Source organism: Cetorhinus maximus, chromosome 8 (assembly GCF_964194155.1).
Source record: "Cetorhinus maximus chromosome 8, sCetMax3.hap1.1, whole genome shotgun sequence".
In the NCBI taxonomy this organism is placed as follows: Eukaryota; Metazoa; Chordata; class Chondrichthyes; order Lamniformes; family Cetorhinidae; genus Cetorhinus; species Cetorhinus maximus.
In genome coordinates, this window is record NC_135886.1 from 58,513,103 (window position 1) to 58,535,302 (window position 22,200).

Sequence of the window (22,200 nt, forward strand, 5' to 3'; positions counted from 1 at the left end):
ATTGAATGGGTAAATGAATTATTAATAAATTAATAATTAAATGAACTCTTGACGTTAGGTATCCACCAGCCCCCAAAATAAGATTTATAAACAGACAGTTGAGAAGGGAAGGAAGACAGCTGGCAGAGAGCTCCCAAGGTGAATCCACGTTAACTTTGGCTTAACACCTCAACCAGCTTGGGAAGAGGATGGAAGAGATCATCACTGCAGGCTCACCATCCTGACTTGGAAATATATTGCCGTTCCTTCACTGTCACCAGGTCAAAATCCTGGAACTCCCTCCCTAACAGCACTGTGGGTGTACCTACACTACATGGACTGCAGTGGTTCAAGGCAGCTCACCACCACCTTCTCAAGGGCAACTAGGGTTGGCCAATAAATGCTGGCCCTACCAGTGAAGCCACATCCCATGAATGAATAAAAAAACTGTTCTGCCTCATCATCCGCCCATCTGATTATGTGCTGTGCTTGAACTGTCGCTCGTCCATAGCCACTTGTGACTCCTCAACCCTTCTGGCTCATCTGCAACCCTTGATGAAATCTTATGATAAATAAGAAGGGAGCATATCATAGCACAATGAATATTTTTATTCTCCACATTGAATAGTTGTGTGCAATTATTAAGTGGGCAACTGTGCATTAACAGTTGAAACCACCAAAACCACTATTTGTGAGACCAGTGAGGTCCATACATTTTTGCTCAAATATTAAGACCCAGCACCAGACGAAGTGATGGACAACGTCCCAGATATGGAAATGTTGCTGCTGCTGTTGTCTTAACAGTTACTGATGAAGAAATATCAGTTGTTTTCACAATATAGCTGGTTGTGTTTATGACTTCCTTCTCCTTTAACCATGCAGAGCTCAAGCACCACAGCCACATTTTAGGATCTTTTGACCAATTCTCCACAGAAATTAGTTGGAAGAACTACTATAAATATATTATAAAGCATAACACACTTGTGCGTGATGTTAAGATGTTGATGAGTTAGCTTTGATTTCAATAAGAAACAATTGATTAGTTTGGTCTTGGTAATCAAGGAACATTACACTCCTGTTATTTTCGGAAGTCTTCAATTCCTTTAGCTAGCCGTGAACAGCAAGAGGCAGGGACGTAGGCAGGAAAAAGGGGTGTTGCATAGGGAGTCACACTGGTGACAGCATCCAGCACAAACAATAACAATGATATTCATGGAACGAGAAATTAGTTTAAGTTGACTCACTGATGTAGAGAAGCATTGTGTGTTCATCATTTTTATATTATTACACAAAGACAAGTTGTACAGATTGACCTTTGCGAATCCAATTGTATGTTCATTCCAAACCTCACAAAGCCTTGACAAACTACCAGCACATAAATATCACATATATTGGCGGATTAAATAGGCATCCGTACATTGTAACTATTTCTAGAATAGGATTATTTTATCATAAGTGCTGTATTGATGAGTTTGACCAGTGCTCATTCGGTCCAGCACCCAATGACTGGGCAGCTCCAGCTTTCAGTCTCAAATGCAACAAATACTGAGAAACATTTGTTCCTCGCATTTCAAAACTAAATCTGACAATTCAATCTACACTCTGTATCTAGGATTTCCCATTCTCCCATATTGTGCTTAACATGAATAAGATTGACCTGAATAACATTGCAATAACTTATGCCCTACTAGCTCCCTTAACACTCTTGGACTGTAACCAATCTGACTGGGGGTCACAGTGCCCAAGGGCAGGTCCAAGCAATGTCACTGGCATGCAGTGGTCAGAAAAAACAGATGTAGCCATACTGGAGGGAGCTTCACAGCTCCAATAGCATGCCACAATGGCTGATAGTATAGCTCTCATATTAAACCTCGGAAATAAATGAATAACCATGAATGTTTGTGGACAGTCTCAGGCTCAGTTATTAACAGGTTAAAAACTTTAACAACTTGAGAATCTCAAGTTTTTGATTAACATTTTTACATTCAATTTTAATACTGAAATGTTGCTGAAATCTGAAATGGAGAGTGTCATCAAAGGGAAACTGCTTTTCTGCAACAAGCAGCATAAAATAATGACCACAAGAATTTGTAAACAATTCCTCACTGCAATGTGAGCAGAGGCGCTGTGATTGGAGCTCCTGTTAGTCCCTCCACCACTGTTGTGTAACCAGCAATACAACTAAAAGATGTAGAGCAGGAAAAATAAAGATGTTCATGTGGGAAAGCACTTGCACCCACTGCTGCTCCATTTCCTATTGCAGTGCTGCTCTGGTGCAGAGTATGAAGTGCTCACCAATTTGAAAAAAAAAATCCAGCATTATCAAATGAGTGAGGGAGCAAGGTTACGAGCCTACTCGTACTTATGGCTATGAACTGTTCATTTCAGTTCAAAGACAGGCAAAGCCAGCCTCAAGATTAAATTTTCAAGAAAAGCAGATTCACAACCGAAGCTTTGGTGCAAATTTGATAGATACTTGATTCTTTTTAAGGAATCTTTAAACTTGAAATTCTGCAAAGCAGCTTAGTGATGTGAGCTGTATGGTGACTGTATCTAACAGAAGCTGAGCCAAAATATGACAAGACACCAGTTATGCAATGCACTTCAAATGTGCTTCCTTCAAAAGAGTTTGGTCTCAACTTCTGTAAAGTCTCAAGTTACAACTGGCACAAAGTAGAAAGAACATAGATTCTGTGTTTGATTAATTTGGCATGTCAACCATGTGTGGAATGTGACCGAGGATTCCAGCTTCTGAAACCTACTCTCTGCGCTGTGCGTAATGAGGTCGAAAGCCCAAGCCCTAAATATCCCACCCTCTACTTTGTGCAGGATGAGGCTGAGGGATCTGAGTCCCAGAAACCAACCCTCTAGTCCGCACAACTCTGTCCGGTTTGCACTGTGTGTCTGGAGATGCAGGCACCAATGTTCTTAGAGCTTTTGTTTCATTGATGGATAAATCCTGAATCAAGAATTAGGATCTTAAGGTGTACACACATTAATGAAAACATAGAAAATAAGCTATGTGGATCAGCAGTCAAGGACACACTTATGAAACCCATAGAGATCAAGTGCAGGCAGCCCCGACAAAAGTTTAGCTTTAAGTGCAAAAGGGCTTTTTGTAAGTACCCTCCACAACCATGTCCCCAGCTTTGTGTGTTTGTGTGAAACCTGATATTCACAGCTGGGCGGTGCCCCCACCTGCTTTTGCTAAGTTGTTTCCTATTGGACAGTATCACCATCATCAACTGGAGCTGCAAAAGTCATCTGATCTTCTCCATAGTTTCCAGAAAATGAGACATTGATCACTGTATGTGAATCTTTTTCACACAGTGCATTTGAAGTTGAGTGCAGTAACATTCATGCACCACCCTAGGTCAAGGGTGGAAGAAAAGGCAACAGAGTGAAGGCTTCCCTCCTGTCAAAAAACATATGCCAGGCAGCAGTGCAAGCATCAAATATAGTTTTGTGGTGATTTACGCTGTGTTAGACAGGGATCTTTCTGAGCTGTTCATATGTAATGAAGAACTGAAAGAAACAGGGTTAAGGTAAACAATATAAATTAGTAATTACTGTCAGTGTGTTCACTACAGGAAACATGAGAACATCTTCCACATTTGTCAATTATATTAGGTTCATGATATACCATGTTAACACTCAGATCAGCCTCATCCAAACTGTGCCAAGTTCCTCATAGAGATTATAAGAAGCATCTGGCCCAGTGTGGAACTGAGCTGTATGAACATGTGAATTAGGAGCAGGAGTTCGCCCCTCGGCCCCTCAAGCCTGCTCCTGAGAGCAAATCAGGAGGCCCCAGTTTTGCACCTCTGTGCATACACAGTTGGCTAAACTGCTCATTCTGTCCTGACTGAGGGAGGATGAGCAGCTGATTCTCTCCCACTCTGCTGAGTCTGTCCTGACTGAGGGAGGATGAGAAGCTGATTCTCTCCCACTCTGCTGAGTCTGACCTGACTGAGGGAGGATGAGCAGCTGATTCTCTCCCACTCTGCTGATTCTGTCCTGACTGAGGGAGGATGAGCAGCTGATTCTCTCCCACTCTGCTGAGTCTGACCTGACTGAGGGAGGATGAGCAGCTGATTCTCTCCCACTCTGCTGAGTCTGTCCTGACTGAGGGAGGATGACTACACTTCAAAAGTACTTCATTGGCTGCTGGGGGTTGTGGGTCACTGAAGTTTTGAAAAGCTCCATATTACGCATGCCTTTCATTCCCTTACTGCAGATATTAACCTTATTTGGAGAAGGGATTGGATGTGTTAAGAGTAGCAAACGGACTACAGCAGGGTTTAACTGAAAATTGAATCAACCTCCTGGGACAGCTCCAGGACTGTGTTGCTCTATCTGAAACCCACTTTCACCACCCTGCACCTACTCTCCAAAAAGGCCAAGTCCTTGACCAAAAAAAGACTGCAAAAGATGAGGATATTGACTGCAGCAGGAGTTGGATGACTTATCCTACGTGGAAAGAGCTAATTGGACAATGTCAAAAACATCAAGATGTTCTTGCAGATTTCTTCTCTAATAACCTTGGCACAATCCCGCACTAAGAAAGTTCCCTAGCAGACTGTTCAAACTAATGAGAATGAGATCTAGTGATGAAGAAAGGATACAATGATGTTCCAAGGCCCCAGCCGTAACCAGTTTGGCCAGAATCCTTTGTACAGAGCAAAGAAGCCTTCAGTCTTCCAGGTCTAACAATAACAAGAAGAAAACATTTAGACTGGTATCAAAAAACATCCTACTGACACAAAATCATTTTACCAAGGAATTGGGACTTGCTCCCTCATGAGTTGAATAAGAAACCTATTCCACAATCGCAATCTGAGGGCAATTTCCGCTTCATTCATACTTTCCTAACTGAGAAAGCACTGTGCAGTAAAAACAGAAAATACTGCAAAAACTCAGGAGGTCTGGCAGCATCTGTGGAGAGAGAAACAGAGTTAATATTTTGAGTCCAAACGACTCTTCTTCGGAGCTCTGAAGAGTCATACGGACTCGAAACTTTAACTCTTTCTCTCTGCACAGATGCTGCCAGACCTGCTGAGTTTTTCCAGCATTTTCTGTTTTATTTCAGATTTCCAACATCTGCAGTATTTCGCTTTCATCAAGCACGGTGCAGAGTTTGGAGACAACATGCTCAAGCTCCATTTACTCCACCAATCTCTCCGTGTGGAAATAGCTGCAGGGCTCTAACTGTGAATGAGCTGGGTTCTTCTCAAACTAATATTCATCTCCAGCAGTGTTAAGGGAGAAACTTACAAATCATGCAGCAAGTTTGCATTAACTTCTGACAGGTTTCCAAATTTTGTAAGTGGAAACGTGAGAGATAAAATGACACCAGCCAGGCCTCAGATCAATCATCTTCAGCTGCTTCATCAATGACCTTCCCTCCATCATCAGGTCAGGAGTGGAGACGTTCACTGATAATTGCACAATGTTCAGCTCCATTCGTGAATTCTCAGATACTGAGACAATCCATGTCCAAATGCAGCAAAACCTGGACAACATCCAGGCTTGAGCTGACAAGTGGCAAGTAACATTCACACCGCACAAGTGTCAAGGAATGACCATCTCCAGCAAGAGAGAATCCAACCATCGGCCCTCGACATTCAATGGCATTACCATCACTGAATCCCCCATTATCAACATCCTGGGAGTTACCATTGACCAGAAACTGAACTGGACTAACCATATAAATACTGTGGTTACAAGAGCAGGTCAGAGGCTAGGAACCATGTGGCGAAAAGCTCAACTCCTGACTTCCACCATCTACAAGGCACAAGCCAGGAGTGTGATGGAATACTCTCCACTTGCCTGGATGAGTGCAGCTCCCAGAACACTCAAGAAGCTTGATACCATCCAGGGCAAAGCAGCCCGCTTGTCTGGCACCTGATACACAAATATTCACTCCCTCCACCACCAATGCACTGTAACAGCAGTGTACACCATCTACAAGATGCACTGCAGAAACTCACCAAGCCTCCTGAGCCAGCAATTTCCAAACCCATGACCCACTACCATCTAGAAGGACAAGGGCAGGCAGCAGACACACGGGAACACCACCACCTGGAAGCTCCCCTCCAAACCACTCACCATCCTAACTTGGAAATATATCGCCGTTCCTTTACTGTCACTGAGTCAAAATCATGGAACTCCCTCCCTACCAGCACAGTGGGTGTACCTACACCACATGGACTGCAGCAGTTCAAGAAAACAGCTCACCACCACCTTCTCGAGGGCAATTAGGGATGGGGAATAAGTGTTGGCCCAGCCAGCAACATCCAGATCCCATAAATGAATAAAACAAAAACATCCAGGACAAAGAAGCCAGCTTGATTGGCACTCTATCCACAAACATCACTCCCTCCACCACCGACGCACAGTGGCAGCAGTGTGTACCATCTACAAGATGCACTGCAGGAATTCACCAAGCCTGCTAAGACAGCACCTTCCAAACACACGGCCACTACCATTTAGAAGGGCAAGGGCAGCAGATACATGTGAACACCAGCAACTGGAAACTCCCCTCCAAGGCATTCTATTTTTTAATTCATTCACGGAATGTGGGCTTCACTGTCTGGGCCAGCATTTATTGCCCATCTCTAGTTGCCCCTGAGAAGATGGTGGTGAGCTGCCTTCTTGAACTGCTGCAGTCCATGTGGTGTAGGTACACCCATTGTGCTGTTAGGGAGTCCCAGAATTTTGACCGAGTGACAGTGAAGGAACGGTGATATATTTCCAAGTCAGGATGGTGAGTGGCTTGGAGGGGAACTGCCAGTTGCTGGTGTTCCCATGTGTCTGCTGCCTTTGTCCTTCTAGATGGTAGTGGTCGGAGGAACCTTTGTGAATTCCTGCAGTGCATCTTGTAGATGGTACACACTGCTGCTGCTGTGCGTCAGTGGTGGAGGGAGTGAATGTTTGTGGGTGTGGTGCCAATAAAGCGGGCTGCTTTGTCCTGGACAGTGTCCAGCTTCTTGAGTGTTGTGGGAGCTGCAGTCATCCAGGCAATTGCGGAGTATTCCATCACACTCATGACTTGTGCCTTGTAGATGGTGGACAGGCTTTGGGGAGTCAGGAGGTGAGCTACTCATCGCATGATTCCTAGCTTCTGACCTGCTCTTGTAGTCACAGTATTTATATTGCGAGTCCAGTTCAATTTCTGGTCAATGGTAACCCCCAGGATGCTGATAATGGGGGATTCAGTGATGGTAATGCCATTGAACGTCAGGGGCCGATGGTTGAATTCTCTCTTGTTGGAGATGGTCATTGCTTGGCACTTGTGCGGTGTGAATATTACTTGCCACTTGTCAGCCCAAGCCTGGATATTGTCCAGGTCTTGCTGCATTTGGACATGGACTGCTTCAGTATCTGAGGAGTTGTGAATGGTGCCAAACATTGTTCAATCATCAGGGAACATCCCTACTTCTGACCTTATGATGGAAGGAAGGTTATTGATGAAGCAGCTGAAGATAGTTGAGCCGAGGATACTACCCTGAGGAACACATAGAAACATAGAAAATACACCTACAGTGATGTCCTGGAGCTGAGGTGATTGACCTCCAACAACCACAACCATTCACCATCCCGAATTGCAACTATATCACCGTTCCTTCACTGACGCTGGGTCAAAATCCTGCAACTCCCTCCCTAACAGTACTGTGGGTGTACCTACACCATAGGGGCTGCAGTGGTTCAAGGCAGCTCACCACCACCTTCTCAAGGGCAACTAGAGATGGGCAATAAATGCTGGCTTAGCCAGCAATGCCCACATCCCATGAATGAAAAAAGCCAGGGTTTGCACCCCTGATCACCATCTAGTGACTCTTGTCCAACAGTACAGGTGATGGGAGGTTTTTTCACTATGCCCCCAGTGAATCATCTGTGAACGCTCAGTGGCAAAGGGGGATAATGTGGGGGCAGTGTACTACATATGGGGGAGAAGCAGGTGTTTAAAGCACACCAACTGTATGTGACAGAGAGAGAGAGAGAGAGAGAGACTAGATCTATCAGCAGTTTAGAAGAATGCTGTTCTCCTCAGTGCCATGGGTCACACAATCTTGCAACAGCAGCTTTCAATTTTTAAAACATTGGCCTGCCCCTCTAGACCTGGATTTTAGCCAAGACCCTGAATGGGAGTTATTGGGAAGGTACACCAGATCGAACCTGGATGCCTATGCCAATTGTATCACAAGTCTTAGCCATGGGCAGATGCTCCTAGCTGCCATCCATAGCTCTAATAAAAACAAAAAGCTACTGCGGATGCTGGAAATCCAAAACAAAAACAGAATTACCTGGAAAAACTCAGCAGGTCTGGCAGCATCGGTGGAGAAGAAAAGAGCTGACGTTTCGGGTCCACATGACCCTTCAACAGAACTGCATGTGGACCCGAAATGTCAGCTCTTTTCTTCTCCACCGATGCTGCCAGACCTGCTGAGTTTTTCCAGGTAATTCTGTTTTTGCCATCCATAGCTCTGATGGACATGACCTGATCTTTCCCTTTCAGTTGCTGCCTACACTTATCTGTATATTTGTAGAATAATTTTCAGCAGCTAATGTATGTGGTTAGCTCCCATTGGTGACATCCTATCACTTTTGACTTACTTGTAGAATTCCATCCAAGGTCCCCTTGTAAATGACGTGGCTCCCCAACAGCACTTTCTGGTTCATCATGCGAGTCCGCACCACATCAACAGGATTGGAAGCCAAGGCACCAGCCAAGCCACAGGTAAAGCTTGATCTGCATCATTAACAAACTCAAACATTACAATCCACTCTAACAATTACAGATATCTAGAGTACACATTTCTTCGATCTCTGAGGATCAGACGCATGCTATTACAGTGCGCTGACACAAAACATTTGGGCAGTTTCTAAAAATCCCTATTTCACAGGCCTCATTAAACACTAACTCAGGATAGCTGGGGTGGGAAAGAATCAAATAACACAGTAGGCAAATTCTTCTGAAGTTACGACTATAGCTAGAGCACATTCCTATGACCTGCCCCATGGCAGCCTAACCTCACTAGCCCACATGGGATGGGCTAGTGTAGCGTCACCTTTAATCTGTATCTAGCCAGTGTTGTACCTGCCATGGGAGTGTTTGATGGGACAGTGTAGTGGGAGCTTCACTCTGTACCTAACCCGTGGTTTTTCTGACCAAGGGGAAACACTTATTCCAAGTGGAGAGTGCAAGACTGAGCCAGGCAGTCAGCAGCACCTGGAGGACAGCAGAGGAGCAGCGAGAGTTCGAGAGCAGAGGGAGTTCGGTCAGGAGGGAGGAGGTGCTCCTTTCCTTTGCTACCTTCCCTCAGAAAGAGGAGCGGAGGCCTTTGTAAGGCCTGATGAGTTAATTAGAAAAATGTAATATTTTTAGACAAGTAGCTATACTTGGATTTAACTGAGAAGCAACAGGAATAAGGGAAATTTAGGACCTGAATAATAAAGTAATAAAAATAATCCTAAGTAAAATGAAGTTAACGTAAGGGAAGTAAAGTTGAGACACGGCAGGGCAACTCAGTCAAGTGGAATGTGTATCCTGTAATACGTGCGAAGTCATGGACATTACCGGTGTCCTAGATGAACCCACGTGTGCAGGAAGTGGTGCCAGCTGCAGAAACCTGAGTTCCGGGTTTCAGAGCTCGAGCAGCGGCTGGAGTCACTGTGGCGCATCCATGAGGCTGAAGTCTAAGTGGATAGCACGTCAAGAGAGGTGGTCACACCACAGTTTAAGGGCCTGGAGACAGAGGAGGAATGGGTGACCACCAGGCAGTCCAAGAGAAGTAGGCAGATTGTGCAGGAGCCCCCTGGGGTCCCGCTCACAAATCGGTTTTCCATTTTGGAAGCTGGTGAGGGCGCTGGTTTTTCAGAGGAGTGCAGTCAGAGCCAAGTTTGTGGCACCATGAGTGGCTCGGCTGTACAAGAGGGGAGAAAGAAGAAAGAGCAATAGTGATAGGGGATTCATTGGTTAGGGGGACAGACGGGCGTTTCTGTGGCCATAGACGTGACTCCAAGATGGTATGTTGCCTCCCTGGTGCCAGGGTCAAGGAAGTCACAGAGCGGCTGCAGGGCATTCTTCTGCGGGAGGGTGGACAGCCAGAGGTCGTGGTCCACATTGGTACCAATGACTTACGTGGGAAGGGGGATAGGGTCCTGCAATCAGAATTTAGGGAGCTAGATAGAAAATTAGCAAGCAGGACCTCGAATATAGTATTCCCCAGATTACTCCCAATGCCACGTGTCTGTGAGTACAGAAATAGGAGTATAATGCGTGGCTGGAAAGATGGTGCAGAAGGAAGGCCTTTAAATTCCTGGGACACTGGTACTGGCTCTGAGGGAGATGGCACCTGTACAAACCAGACGGTTTGCACCTGAACAGAGTTGGGACTGAGTTCCTTGTGGGGCATTTTGCTAGTGAGGTTGGGAGGGCGTTAAACTAACTCGGCAGAGGTGTGGGAGCCAAGAGAAACTATTAAAGAGAATACCAGGGTGAACAAAATTTTGGGAGGGACAGATATACATTCTCTAGTATAGAGAATAGTAAGTTAATAGGTGGATTCGGAGTAAGGGAGAAAGTCATCAGGGTTACACTGCATGTATGTGAATGCACACAGTATAGTAAATAAGATTGGGAAGTTGCAGACCATATGATGTTGTAGTGATAACAGAGACCTGGCTCAAGGGAGGGCAGAACTGGATGTTAACTATTCCCAGGTACAAGGTGTTCAGAAAAGATAGGAAAGGAAGGAAAGGAGGAGGAATGGTGGTGTTGGTTAAGGAGAGCATTGCAGTGCTGGAGAAAGAGGATGTCCCAGAGGGTTCAAGGACAGAATCTATTTGGCTAGAGCTAAGGAACAAAAAGGTGTAATTACATTACTCGGTGTAGCCTACAGACCGCCAACTAGTAAGAAGGACGTAGGAGAACAAATCTTCAGGGAAATTGCAGAGAGATGCAAGCATTATAGAGTAGTTATAATGGGTGACTTTAATTACCCGAATGTAGACTGGGACAGTGGTAGTGTACAGGGCAGAGAAGGGAAAAAGTTCCTCGATTGTGTTCAGGAAAAATTTCTACAGCGGTGTGTGTCCAATCCAACAAGAAAAGATGCATTGTTGCACAAGGTTCTTGGAAATGAGGTGGGTCAAGTAGATCAAGTGTCAATGGGGGAGCATTTGGGAGACAGTGATCATTGTATTGTACATTTTAGGACGGCGATAGAAAAGGATGATAGGCAATCCAGAGTAAGAATAATTAACTGGACAAGAGCTGACTTCAATGGAGCAAGGATGGAGCTAGGTCAGAAGAACTGTAGCTGAACAATGGCTACAAAAAATAATTGGTTCGGGCACAGTCAAGGTATATTACATTGAAAGAGAAAGGTAGGACAAACAAATCCAGAGCTCCCTGGATGAAAAAGGAGATAGAAATTAAGATAAAGAAGAAAAAGTGTGCTTATGACAGGTGTCAGGTAGAAAATACAATCGAGAACCAAGGGGAATACAGAAGGTTCAGAGGGGAGGTGAAAAAGCAAATTAGAGAAGTGAAGAGGGATTATGAGAAAAGACTGGCAGCCAACATAAAGGGGAATCCCAAAGTCTTCTATAGACATATAAATAGTGAAAGGGTGGTAAAAGGAAGTGTAATGGTCAATGGATATTTTTCGGGCTGGAGGAAGGTTTGTAGTGGAGATCCCCTGTCGGCACTGGGAACCCTGCTTTTCCTGAAGGGGTCAATTTCAAAGTTTGCGGATGATACGAAGCTTGGGAAAGTTATAAACTGCGAGGAACACAGTATAGAGCTTCAAAAGAACATAGACAAGTTGGTAGAGTGGGCAGATGGGTGGCAAATGAATTTCAATGTGGAGAAGTGACAGGTGCTGCATTTTGGTAGGAAGAACATGGACAGACAATATAAAATAAGGGGTGAAATTTTGAAGGGGGTGCAGGAGCAGAAAGATTTGGGTGTATATGTACATAGAACCATAGAACACTACAGCACAGAAAACAGGCCATTCGGCTCTTCTAGTCTGTGCCGAAATATTATTCCGCTAGTCCCATTGACCTGCACCTAGTCCATAACCCTCCAGACCTCTCCCATCCATGTATCTATCTAATTTATTCTTAAAACTTAAGAGTGAGCCCGCATTTATGTCAGATGGTAGCTCGTTCCACACTCTCACCACTCTCTGAGTGAAGAAGTTCCCCCTAATCCTTTCCCCTTTCACCCTAAAGCCATGTCCTCTTGTGTTTATTTCTCCTAATCTAAGTGGAAAGAGCCTACTCGCATTTACTCTGTCTATACCCCTCATAATTTTGTAAACTTCTATCATATCTCCCCTCATTCTTCTACGCTCCAAGGAATAAAGTCCTAACCTGTTTAATCTGTCCCTCTAACTCAACTCCTTAAGACCCGGCAACATCCTAGTAAATCTAGATCACTGAAGGTGGCAGGACAGGTGGACAGAGCAGTTAATAAAGTGTATAGTATCCTGGGCTTTATTAATAGGGGCACAGAGTACAAGAGCAAGGAGGTTATGCTGAATTTATATAAGGCAATTGTTAGACCTCAACTGGAGTAGTGTACACAGTTCTGGGCACCACATTATCGGAAGGGTGTGAACACACTGGAGAGAGTGCAGAAGAGGTTTACAAGAATGATTCCAGGGATGAGAAACTTTAGTTACAAAGATAGATTGGAGAGGCTGGGACTGTTCTTCTTGGAGAGAAGGCAGCTAAGAGGAGATTTGGTAGGGCTGTTCAAAATCATGAGGGGACTGGCATAGTAGATAGGGAGAAGCTGTTCCCACTCGTAAAAGGATCAGTAAGGGCACAGATTTAAAGTGATTTCCAAATGAAGCAAATGTGACATGAGAAAAAACTTTTTCACACAAGTGGTTCGGGTCTGGAATGCACTACCTGGAAGTGTGGTGGAGGCAGGTTCAATCGAGGCATTCAAGAGGGCATTAGTTGATTATTTGAATAGAAATAATGTGCAGGGATAGGGGGAAAAGGCAGGGCAATGGCACAAGGTCATAATGCTCATTTGGAGAGCTGGTGCAGACATGATGGGTCGAATCGCCTCCTTCTGTGCCATTAAGATTCTGTCATTCTGTGAAGTCATCAGTCCTTTCCACCACTTACCAACCCATGGACATCTGGGTAGTCGGAACCAGGAAGTATATTCTCTTGGAAAATGTTGAACTTTTGCACCTACATCCAGTGAGGATTGGAAAACTATGTTCACAGAATCCACTGTTTCCTCCCTGGCTTCTTTTAACAGCCTGGTGTGCATTTCACCTGGCCCTAGTGATTTATCAACTATCAAGCATGCTAATCCCCTTAATAATTATCACATCCAATACTTCACACTCTTCTTCCTTAACTACAAGACCTGCATTGTCTCCCTCTTTTGTGAAGACAGATGCAAAGCATTATGAACCATATCTACATCCTCCGCCTCCGCACATACGTTACCTTTTTGCTCTTTTATGGATCCTATTCTTTTCTAAGTTATCCTCTTACTCTGAATGTGTTGATAAAACATCTTCGGGTTCTCCCTCATTTTCCTGGTCAATATTCTTTCATGCCCTCTCTTCACTTTCCTGATTTCCCTTTGATTTCACCCCTGCAACTTCTATACTCCTCTCTGCTTTCTGTAGTATTGTGTTCTCCGTGTCTGACATAACTTTCCTTTTCTGCCTTATATTAACCTGTATGTTCCTTGACATCTGGCTCTAAATTTGACCAACCCATCCTTTTCCTTTGTGGGAACATGTTTACTCTGAACCCCTTGAATCTCCTTTGAATGCCTCCTGCTGCTCTGACACTGATTTACGTTAAAGTAGCTGTTTCCAGTTACTTCTCAATTTAGTAAAGTTGGCTTTACTCCAGTTTAGAACTTTAACTCCAGTTCCATTCTTGTCCTTTTCCATATGTTAAAACTAATTATATTATGATCACTACCAAAATGCTCTCCCATTGCCACACCTTCCATCTGCCCAGCTTCATTTAGGAACATACGAGGAGTAGGCCATTCAACCCTTCGAGCCTGCTCCGCCATTTAAACAGATCATGGCTGATCACCTACCATTACGCCATTTGCTTCATTATCCCCATATCCCTTGATGTCATTAGTATCCAGGAATCTATCAATCTCTAACTTGAACATGCTCAATGATTGAGCTTCCACAGCCCCTAGAGTAGACAACTCCAAAGGTTCACCACCCTCTGAGTGAAGAAACTCATCTCAGTCTTAAATGGCCTGCCCCTTATTATGAGACTGTCCCTGGTTCTAGACTCACCAGCCAGGGGAAACATCCTTTCCGCATCTATCCTGTCACGCCCTGTAAAAATTTTCTAAGCTTCAATGAGATCACCTCTAGAAATTACAAGCCCAGTTTCCTCAATTTATCCTCATAAGACAATCCTGCCATCCCAGGAATTAATCTGGTGAACCTCTGTTGCAGTCCCTCTATGGCAAGTACATCCTTCCTTAGATAAGGAGACCAAAGTTGTACACAATATTCCAGGTGCAGTCTCACCAAGGCCCCATACAACTGCAGCAAGATATCTTTACTTTATTCTCAAATCCCCATGTGATTGAGGCTAACATACCATTTGCCTTCCCAATTGCTTCTTAGCTTTTAGTGACTCACGAACAAGGCCACCCAGGTCCCTTTGGACATCAACACTTCCCAATCTCTCATCACTTAAGAAAGATACTGCCTTTCTGCTTTTTCTACTAAAGTGGATAACTTTACACTTATTCACGTTATATTTCATCTACCATATTCTTCCCCATTCACTTAGCCTGTCCAAATCCCCTTGAGGCTTCCTTGTATCCTCCCTTCAAATCACATTCCCTAGCTTTGTGTCGTCTGCACATTTGGAAATACTATATTGGTTCCCAAATCCAAATCATTCATATAGATTGTGTTAAAAGCTTCATTTTCTCCCTCCCTCCTTAAACAGTGGGGTTACATTTGCTACTTTCCAGTTTGCATGAACCTTTCCATAACCTATAGAATTTTGAAAGATAATCACCAATGCATCCACTATCTGTATAGCCACCTCTTTCAATACTCTGGGAGTAGCTCATCAGGTTCAAGGGATTTATCAACCCTCAATCCAATTAATTTTTCAAGGACTACCTCTTTAACAACATTAATTTCTTTCAGTTCTTCATTTTCACAAGTCTCATGGTTTCCTAGTATTTCTGGGAGATTTCCTGTATCTGTCTCTGTGAAGACAGACACAAAGTAATTGTTTAGTTTCTCTGCCATTTCCCTATTCTCCATTATAAACTCACCTGTCTCTGCCTGTAATGGATCCACATTTGTCCGAGCTATCTTTTCCTTTTCACGTACCTAAAGAAAATTTTACAGTCTGCCTTTTTGTTCCTCACTAGCTTGCATTCACATTCTCTTTTCCCTTTCTTTATCAGTTTCTTGGTCTTCTTTTGCTGGGTTCTAAATTGCTCCCAATCCTCAGGCTTACCACTTTTTCTGACATCCTTAAAAGCCACTTCCTTTGATATAATGCAATTTCTAACTTCTTTCGTTAGCCTCGGTTGATTCAACTTTCTTAAAAACAAAAAACTACTGCGGATGCTGGAAATCCGTAATTCTGTTTTTGATTCAACATTCTGTTGGGTTTTTATGTCTTAGAGGAATATACATTTGTTGCAGACCATGTAATACTTATTTAAATACTAGCCATTGCCTGTCTATCATCAAATCTTTTAATGTATTTTCCTAATCCATCGTAGCTAACTTGCCCTCACATCTTCATAATTTCCTTTGTTCAGATTTAGGACCCTAGTTTCAGAATGAACTATATCACTTTCAAACCTAATGTAAATTTCTATCATATTATAGTCACTATTTCCTAATGGCTCCTTTACAGCAAGGTTATTAATTAGCCCTTTCTCATTACATAATACTAAATCTAAAATAGCCTGATCCCTAGTTGCCAGAAACCCATCTCGTACACACTCTAGGAATTCATCCTCCACAGCATTTGTGCTAATTAAGTTTACCTATATGTAAACTGAAGTCACCCATTATTATGGTATCACCCATGTTACGTAAAGCTCTACCACATTACCCCTAGTTTGGTAGTCTATAAACAACTCCCTCCAATGTTTGCTGCCCCTTGCTGTTTCTTAGCTCCATCCAAACTGATTCTACATCTTGATCCTTCGATTTAAGATCCTCTCTCTCTAACGCACTGATCCTGTCCCTTATAAACGGTGCTACCCTAACTCTTTTGCCCCTCCACCTATGCTTCCTAAATAACAAATGCCCCTGAATATGCAGTTCCCAGTCTTGGTCACCCTGTAACCACGTCTCCATGATGGCAAATAAATCATACCCATTTACCTCTATTTGCACCTTTAAATCATCTACCTTGTTGTGAATGCTGTGTGCATTCAGGTAGAGTACTCTTAACTTTGTCTTTTTAACATTATTCTGCATTTTGATCCTATTTGCCTTTGCTTTGTCTGCCTTCTAATTTTGCTTACTACTTTTCTACTTCCTGTTACCAGTTTTGCTTCCCTCTAATCTGAGCTGCCTCTCAGGTCCAATCTAGTTTAAACCCTCCCCAACAACACTAGCAAATCTCCCTGCAAGGATATTAGTCCCAGTCCTGGTATGGTGCAACCTGTCAATCAGAAAGAAATTGGCCCTTAAGATTCCTTCATTCAACAAGCTCCTAGCTTCTTAATCAGTTCAAGCTACACTCTCTTCCCTAAAATTAAGTCGAGAACCTTGCCCTCTCTTATTGAACTTGCTACATACTGACCAAAAATGTTCTCCTGAATGCACCCCAAGAATTCGGTTTCCATCCATTCCTTTCACACAAAAACTTATTCACAATTATTTCTGGGATGTTACTTATATCCTCTACAGCGATGACAGACGCAAAACATTTGTTCAATTCATTCGCCATTTCTTTATTTTCCAATATGAATTCCCCAGACTCTGTCTCTAGAGGACCAAAGTTCACTTTACTTACTCTTATCCTTTTCAAGTACTTGCAGAAATTCTTACTATCTGTTTTTACATTTCTAACTAGCTTTCTCGTACTTATTTCTCCCTCCTTATTAATCTTTTAGTCACTCTTTGCTGTTCTTTATGTTCCGTTCAATCTTCTGACCTGACATCCTTGCAGAATTATAAATTTTTTATTTCAATTTGATACTGTTTTTAACTTCCTTAGCTAGTCACAATGGTACATCCTTCCTTTACAGTCTTTCTTTCTCACTGGATTGTATCTTTTCTGAATATTCTGAAACATCTCCTTAAATGTCTACTATTGCATCACTACTGGCCTATCCCTTAACCTAATTTCCCAGGTCACTTTAGCCCAGCTCTGTCCTCATGCCCTCATTTAAGTTTAAAACATTAGACTTAGATCTACTCTTTTCTCCCTCAAATTGAATGTGAAACTCAAATCATATTATGATCACTGCTACCTAGGGGTGCCTTCATTATAAGGTCATTAATTAATCCTGTCTCATTGCACATTACCAGATCTAGAATAGCCTGCTCTCTGGCTGGCTCGAGAACCTGCTGCTCTTAGAACCTGTCCCAAAAACATTCTGTGAATTGACCATCCAGGCTACCTTTGCCAATCTGATTCATCCAATCTATGTGTTAAAATATAGGTCTATAGGTTAAAATTGCCCATCATTATCGCTATACCCTTTTCATAACCCCCCATTATTTATCTCTGTATACCTCGTCTTACAGTGTGGTTACTTTTAGGGGACCTATATAGAGGGCCCCAACAAGTGACTTCCTACCTTTACTGTTTCTCATCCCTACCCAAACTGATTCTATATCCTGATCTCCAGAACTAAGGTCATCTATCTCTATTGCACCAATGTTATTCTTAATTAACAGAGCTACTCCTCCACCTTTTCCTAGCTTCTTGTGCTTGCTAAATGTTATGCACTCTTTGATTATTCAGCTCCCAGTCTTTGTCATCCTGCAGCTATGTTGCTGTGATGGTTATCAGATCATATATATTTATTTCTACTTGTGCTGTTAATTCATCTGCTTTGTTACAATTGCTATGTGCATTCAGATACAGAGGCTCTAGTTGTTTTTCTTTTCCCTATTTTTGCAACCTCTAGCCTCATCTGCTGGTGCACTCTTAGGTTTGTACACACTGTCCCTTCCGCTCTGATCATCATTTCCCTTGTTTTTGCCTTGCTCTTTTGCCTTGTAGTCTCTGTTCAATTTATCACATCTTCCTAAACTATTTAGTTTAAATCTCTCTCTACCATCCTAGTTATACAGTTTGCCAGAACACTCGTCCCAGCATGATTCAGGTGAAGCCTGTCCAAACTGTGCATCTCCCACTTTCCCCAGTACTGGTGCTGGTGTCCCATGAATCAAAACCCACTTCTCCCACACCAATCTTTGAGCCAAACATTTAACTCTAATCTGATTTACCCTACATCAATTTGCTCATGGCTCAGGTAATAATCCAGAGATCCTTTCAGGTTCTGCTTTTCAGTTTAGTCCCTATCTGCTCATATTCCTTCAGAAGAACCCCTTTCCTAGTTCTACCTATGTTGTTGGTATCTACGTGGACCACGCCGCTCCCCCACACCCAACTGCAAGTTCCTCTCCAGCCCAGAGCAGATGTCCCAAACCTTGGCACCAGTGATTTCTGATCTCTCGCTCTCAGCCACAGAGAACTGTATCATATCATCCTGACTATATCACCCCCTACTACAACTACATTCCCATTTATCCCTCCTGCTTGAATGACCTCCTGTACCATGGTGCCATAGTCAGTTTGCTTATCCACCCTGCAGTCATCTGTTGGACAACTGCAAAGGCTAATGCTCCTACACCTCTACCTTCTCGATCCCCTTACCTACCTCACACAGTCACACCTCCTGTCCCTGGCCAAATGAGGTGACCCTATCCTAAGGGGTGTGACCACCTTCTGGAACAAAGTATCCAGGTAACTTTTTCCCTCCCTGATGCATCGCAGTGTCTGTAGCTCAGCCTCCAGCTCAATGACTCTGAGCCGAAGTTCCTCAAGCTGCTGACGCTTACTGCAGATGTGTTTGCCCTTAATCAAACTGGAATCTGGGACCTCCCACATTCTGCAGTCGCAACACATCATGTGCCCTACCATCTTAGTTAGGTATTAATTTTCTCTCGTTCATTTATAATTAATAAACCCAACTACTTTTAATAAGCTTTATTATCGACAGTAAACTTTACTAATAGTAGTAAGCCATCCATCCAGAATCATCTCTCCAGCCACACATTCATCTGCTCTAACCTCCTATGCTCACAGTGTATAGCAATAGGACTAATCCAGAGATTACTACTTTTGAGATCCTGTTTACTAATTCCCTACCGAGCTGCCTAAAATTCTGATTGCAGGACCACATCCCTCTTTCTACCTATGTCGCTTGTACCAATGCGTACCATGACTGCTGGCTGTTCTCCCTCCCCCATCAGAGTGCTCTGAAGCCAGTGACATCCTTGACCCTGGCACCAGTCACAGAGATGCCCATCTAATCCCTAGCTATCAAATCACCTATCTCTATTGCTCTTCCAGTCCTCCTTATACCCCACAGTACAGCTGAGCCACCCATGGTACCATGGACCTGGCTGCACTCCCCAGAGGTGCCATCGCTTTCATCAGTATTCAGAACTGAATACCGGTTGGAGAGGGGGATGCACTCAGGTGACTCTTGCACTACCTGCCTGTTTCTTTTTGACTGTCTGGTGGTCACCCATTCCCCATCTTGCTGTATACGCTTAAGCTCTGGGGTGATCACATCTATAAACGTGCTGTTCATGAAGCTCTCAAACTCACGGATGCACCACAGTGATGCCAACTGCTACTCAAGTTCCAAAATTCAGAACTCAAGCAGTTGCAACTGACAATTCCTTCCCACATGGTTATCCAGGACCTGGGCAGTGTTCTGGAGTTCCCACCTTGCACAGGATATGTATTCTTGAGGTTGGGGCAACCCTTCCATTCTGCTATTTATTAATTAACAACCGTGTTACTGCTAACAAAACTTACACCTGCTAATAAACGCTACTAATGGAGTCATACCTAGCACAAAGGAAGATGGTTGCGGTTGTTGGAGGTCAATCATCTCAGGTCCAGGACATCACTGCTGGAGTTCCTCAGGATAATGTCCTAGGCCCAGCCACCTTCAGCTGCTTCATCAATGACCGTCCTTCCATCCTAAGGTCAGAAGTGGGGATGTTTGCTGATGATTGCACAATGTTCAGCACCCTTCGTGACTCCTCAGATGCTGAAGCAGTCTATGACCAAATGCTGCAAGACCGGGACAATATCCAGGCTCAGGCTGACAGGTGGCAAGTAATATTCATGCTACACAAGTGCTGGGCAATGACCATCTCCAACAAGAGAGAATCTAATGATCTCCCCTTGACATTCAATGGCATTATCATCACTGAGTCCCCCACGATCAACATCCCGGGGGTTACCATTGAACAGAAACTGAACTGGACTAGCCATATAAATACTATGGCCACAAGAGCAGGTCAGAGGCTGGGAATCCTGCGGCAAGTAACTCACCTCCTGACTCTTCAAATCCTTTCCACCATTTGCAAGGCACAAGTCAGATGCTCTCCACTTGCCTAGATGAGTGCAGCTCCAAAAACACTCAAGAAACTTGACACCATCCAGGACAAAGCAGCCCGCTTGATTGGTACCCCATGCACAAACATTCACTCCCTCCACCACCGATACACAGTAGCAGCAGTGTGTACCATCTACAAGATAGAATGCAGAAATTCACCAAGCCTCCTTGGACAGCACCTTCCAACCCACGGCGCTGCCAGCTAGAAGGACAAGGGCAGCAGATGGATGGGAACACCACCACCTACAAGTTTCCCCTCCAAATCACATGCCATCCTGACTTGGAAATATATCGCCATTCCTTCACTGTCGTGGGTCAAAATCCTGGAACTCCCTCCCTAACAGCACTGTGGGTGTGCCTAAACCACAGGGACTGCAGTGGTTCAAGAAGGCAGCTCACCACCACCTTCTCAACGGCAATTAGGGATGGGCAATAAATGCTGGCCTAGCCAGTGACGCCCACATCCCATGAATGAATTTTTAAAAAGTCAATAAAAGGTAAACAATACTAATAAACCTTACTACCAATAAACCCTATTAATTCCGATAAACACTACGAATATTTAATATGCCTTCCCAGTCTCATTCTTCTCCCTGAAGTAGTGCGGTTAATACTTTGCACTCCATGCTAGTGTCTCACTTTTTACAATCCCACTCTCCTCACTGAAGTCTCATATTTTTAAACCCCGTCCTCCTCGCCAGAGTCTCACTCTTTATAGCCCCCTCTCCTTGCTGGAGTCTCGCTCTTCATACCCTCTTCTCCTTGCTGGAGTCTCGCTCTTTAAACCCCATTCTCATCGCTGGAGTCTCGCTCTTTATAACCCCCTCTCCTCGCTGGAGTCTCGCTCTTTATACCCCCCTCTCATCACTGAAGTCTCGCTCTTTATATTCCACTCGCCTTACTGAAGTCTCTCTTTATACCCCTCCCTCCTCACTGAAGTCTCTCTCTTTATACCCCTCCCTCCTCACTGAAGTCTCTCTCTTAATACCCCTCCCTCCTCACTGAAGTCTCTCTCTTAATACCCCTCCCTCCTCACTGAAGTCTCTCTCTTAATACCCCTTCCTCCTCACTGAAGTCTTTCTCTTAATACCCCTCCCTCCTCACTGAAGTCTCTCTCTTCATACCCCTCCCTCCTCACTGAAGTCTCTCTCTTCATACCCCTCCCTCCTCACTGAAGTCTCTCTCTTAATATCCCTCCCTCCTCACTGAAGTCTCTCTCAATACCACGCTCTCCTCACCGAAATCTCTCTCTTTATACCCTCCCTCCTCACTGAAGTCCCTCTCTTAATACCACACTCTCCTCACTGAAGTCTCTCTCTTTATACCACGCTCTCCTTACTGAAGTCTCTCTCCTTATACCACGCTCTCCTTACTGAAGTCTCTCTCTTAATACCTCGCTCTCCTCACTGAAGTCTCTCTCTTTATACCACACTCTCCTCACTGAAGTCTCTCTCTTTATACCACGCTCTCCTTACTGAAGTCTCTCTCTTTATACCACGCTCTCCTTACTAAAGTCTCTCTCTTTATACCCCGCCCTCCTCGCCAGAGTGCCTCTC

At 44.0% G+C, this 22,200-nt stretch overlaps 1 protein-coding gene across 1 annotated transcript in view; it reads right to left on the bottom strand.

Moving 5' to 3' along the window:
- Positions 1–569: 569 nt before the first annotated feature.
- The window catches only part of slc25a14 (solute carrier family 25 member 14), a 94,744-nt gene continuing 73,113 nt past the window's right edge, over positions 570–22,200 (bottom strand). The window contains exons 10-12 of the mRNA XM_078546912.1: positions 8,596–8,731; positions 4,605–4,685; positions 570–3,504 (exon numbers count right to left, since the gene is read on the bottom strand). Of these exons, the coding sequence (XP_078403038.1) occupies positions 3,463–3,504; positions 4,605–4,685; positions 8,596–8,731 (259 nt within the window). The 3' untranslated portion in view covers positions 570–3,462. The remainder of the gene's footprint in view (positions 3,505–4,604; positions 4,686–8,595; positions 8,732–22,200) is intronic.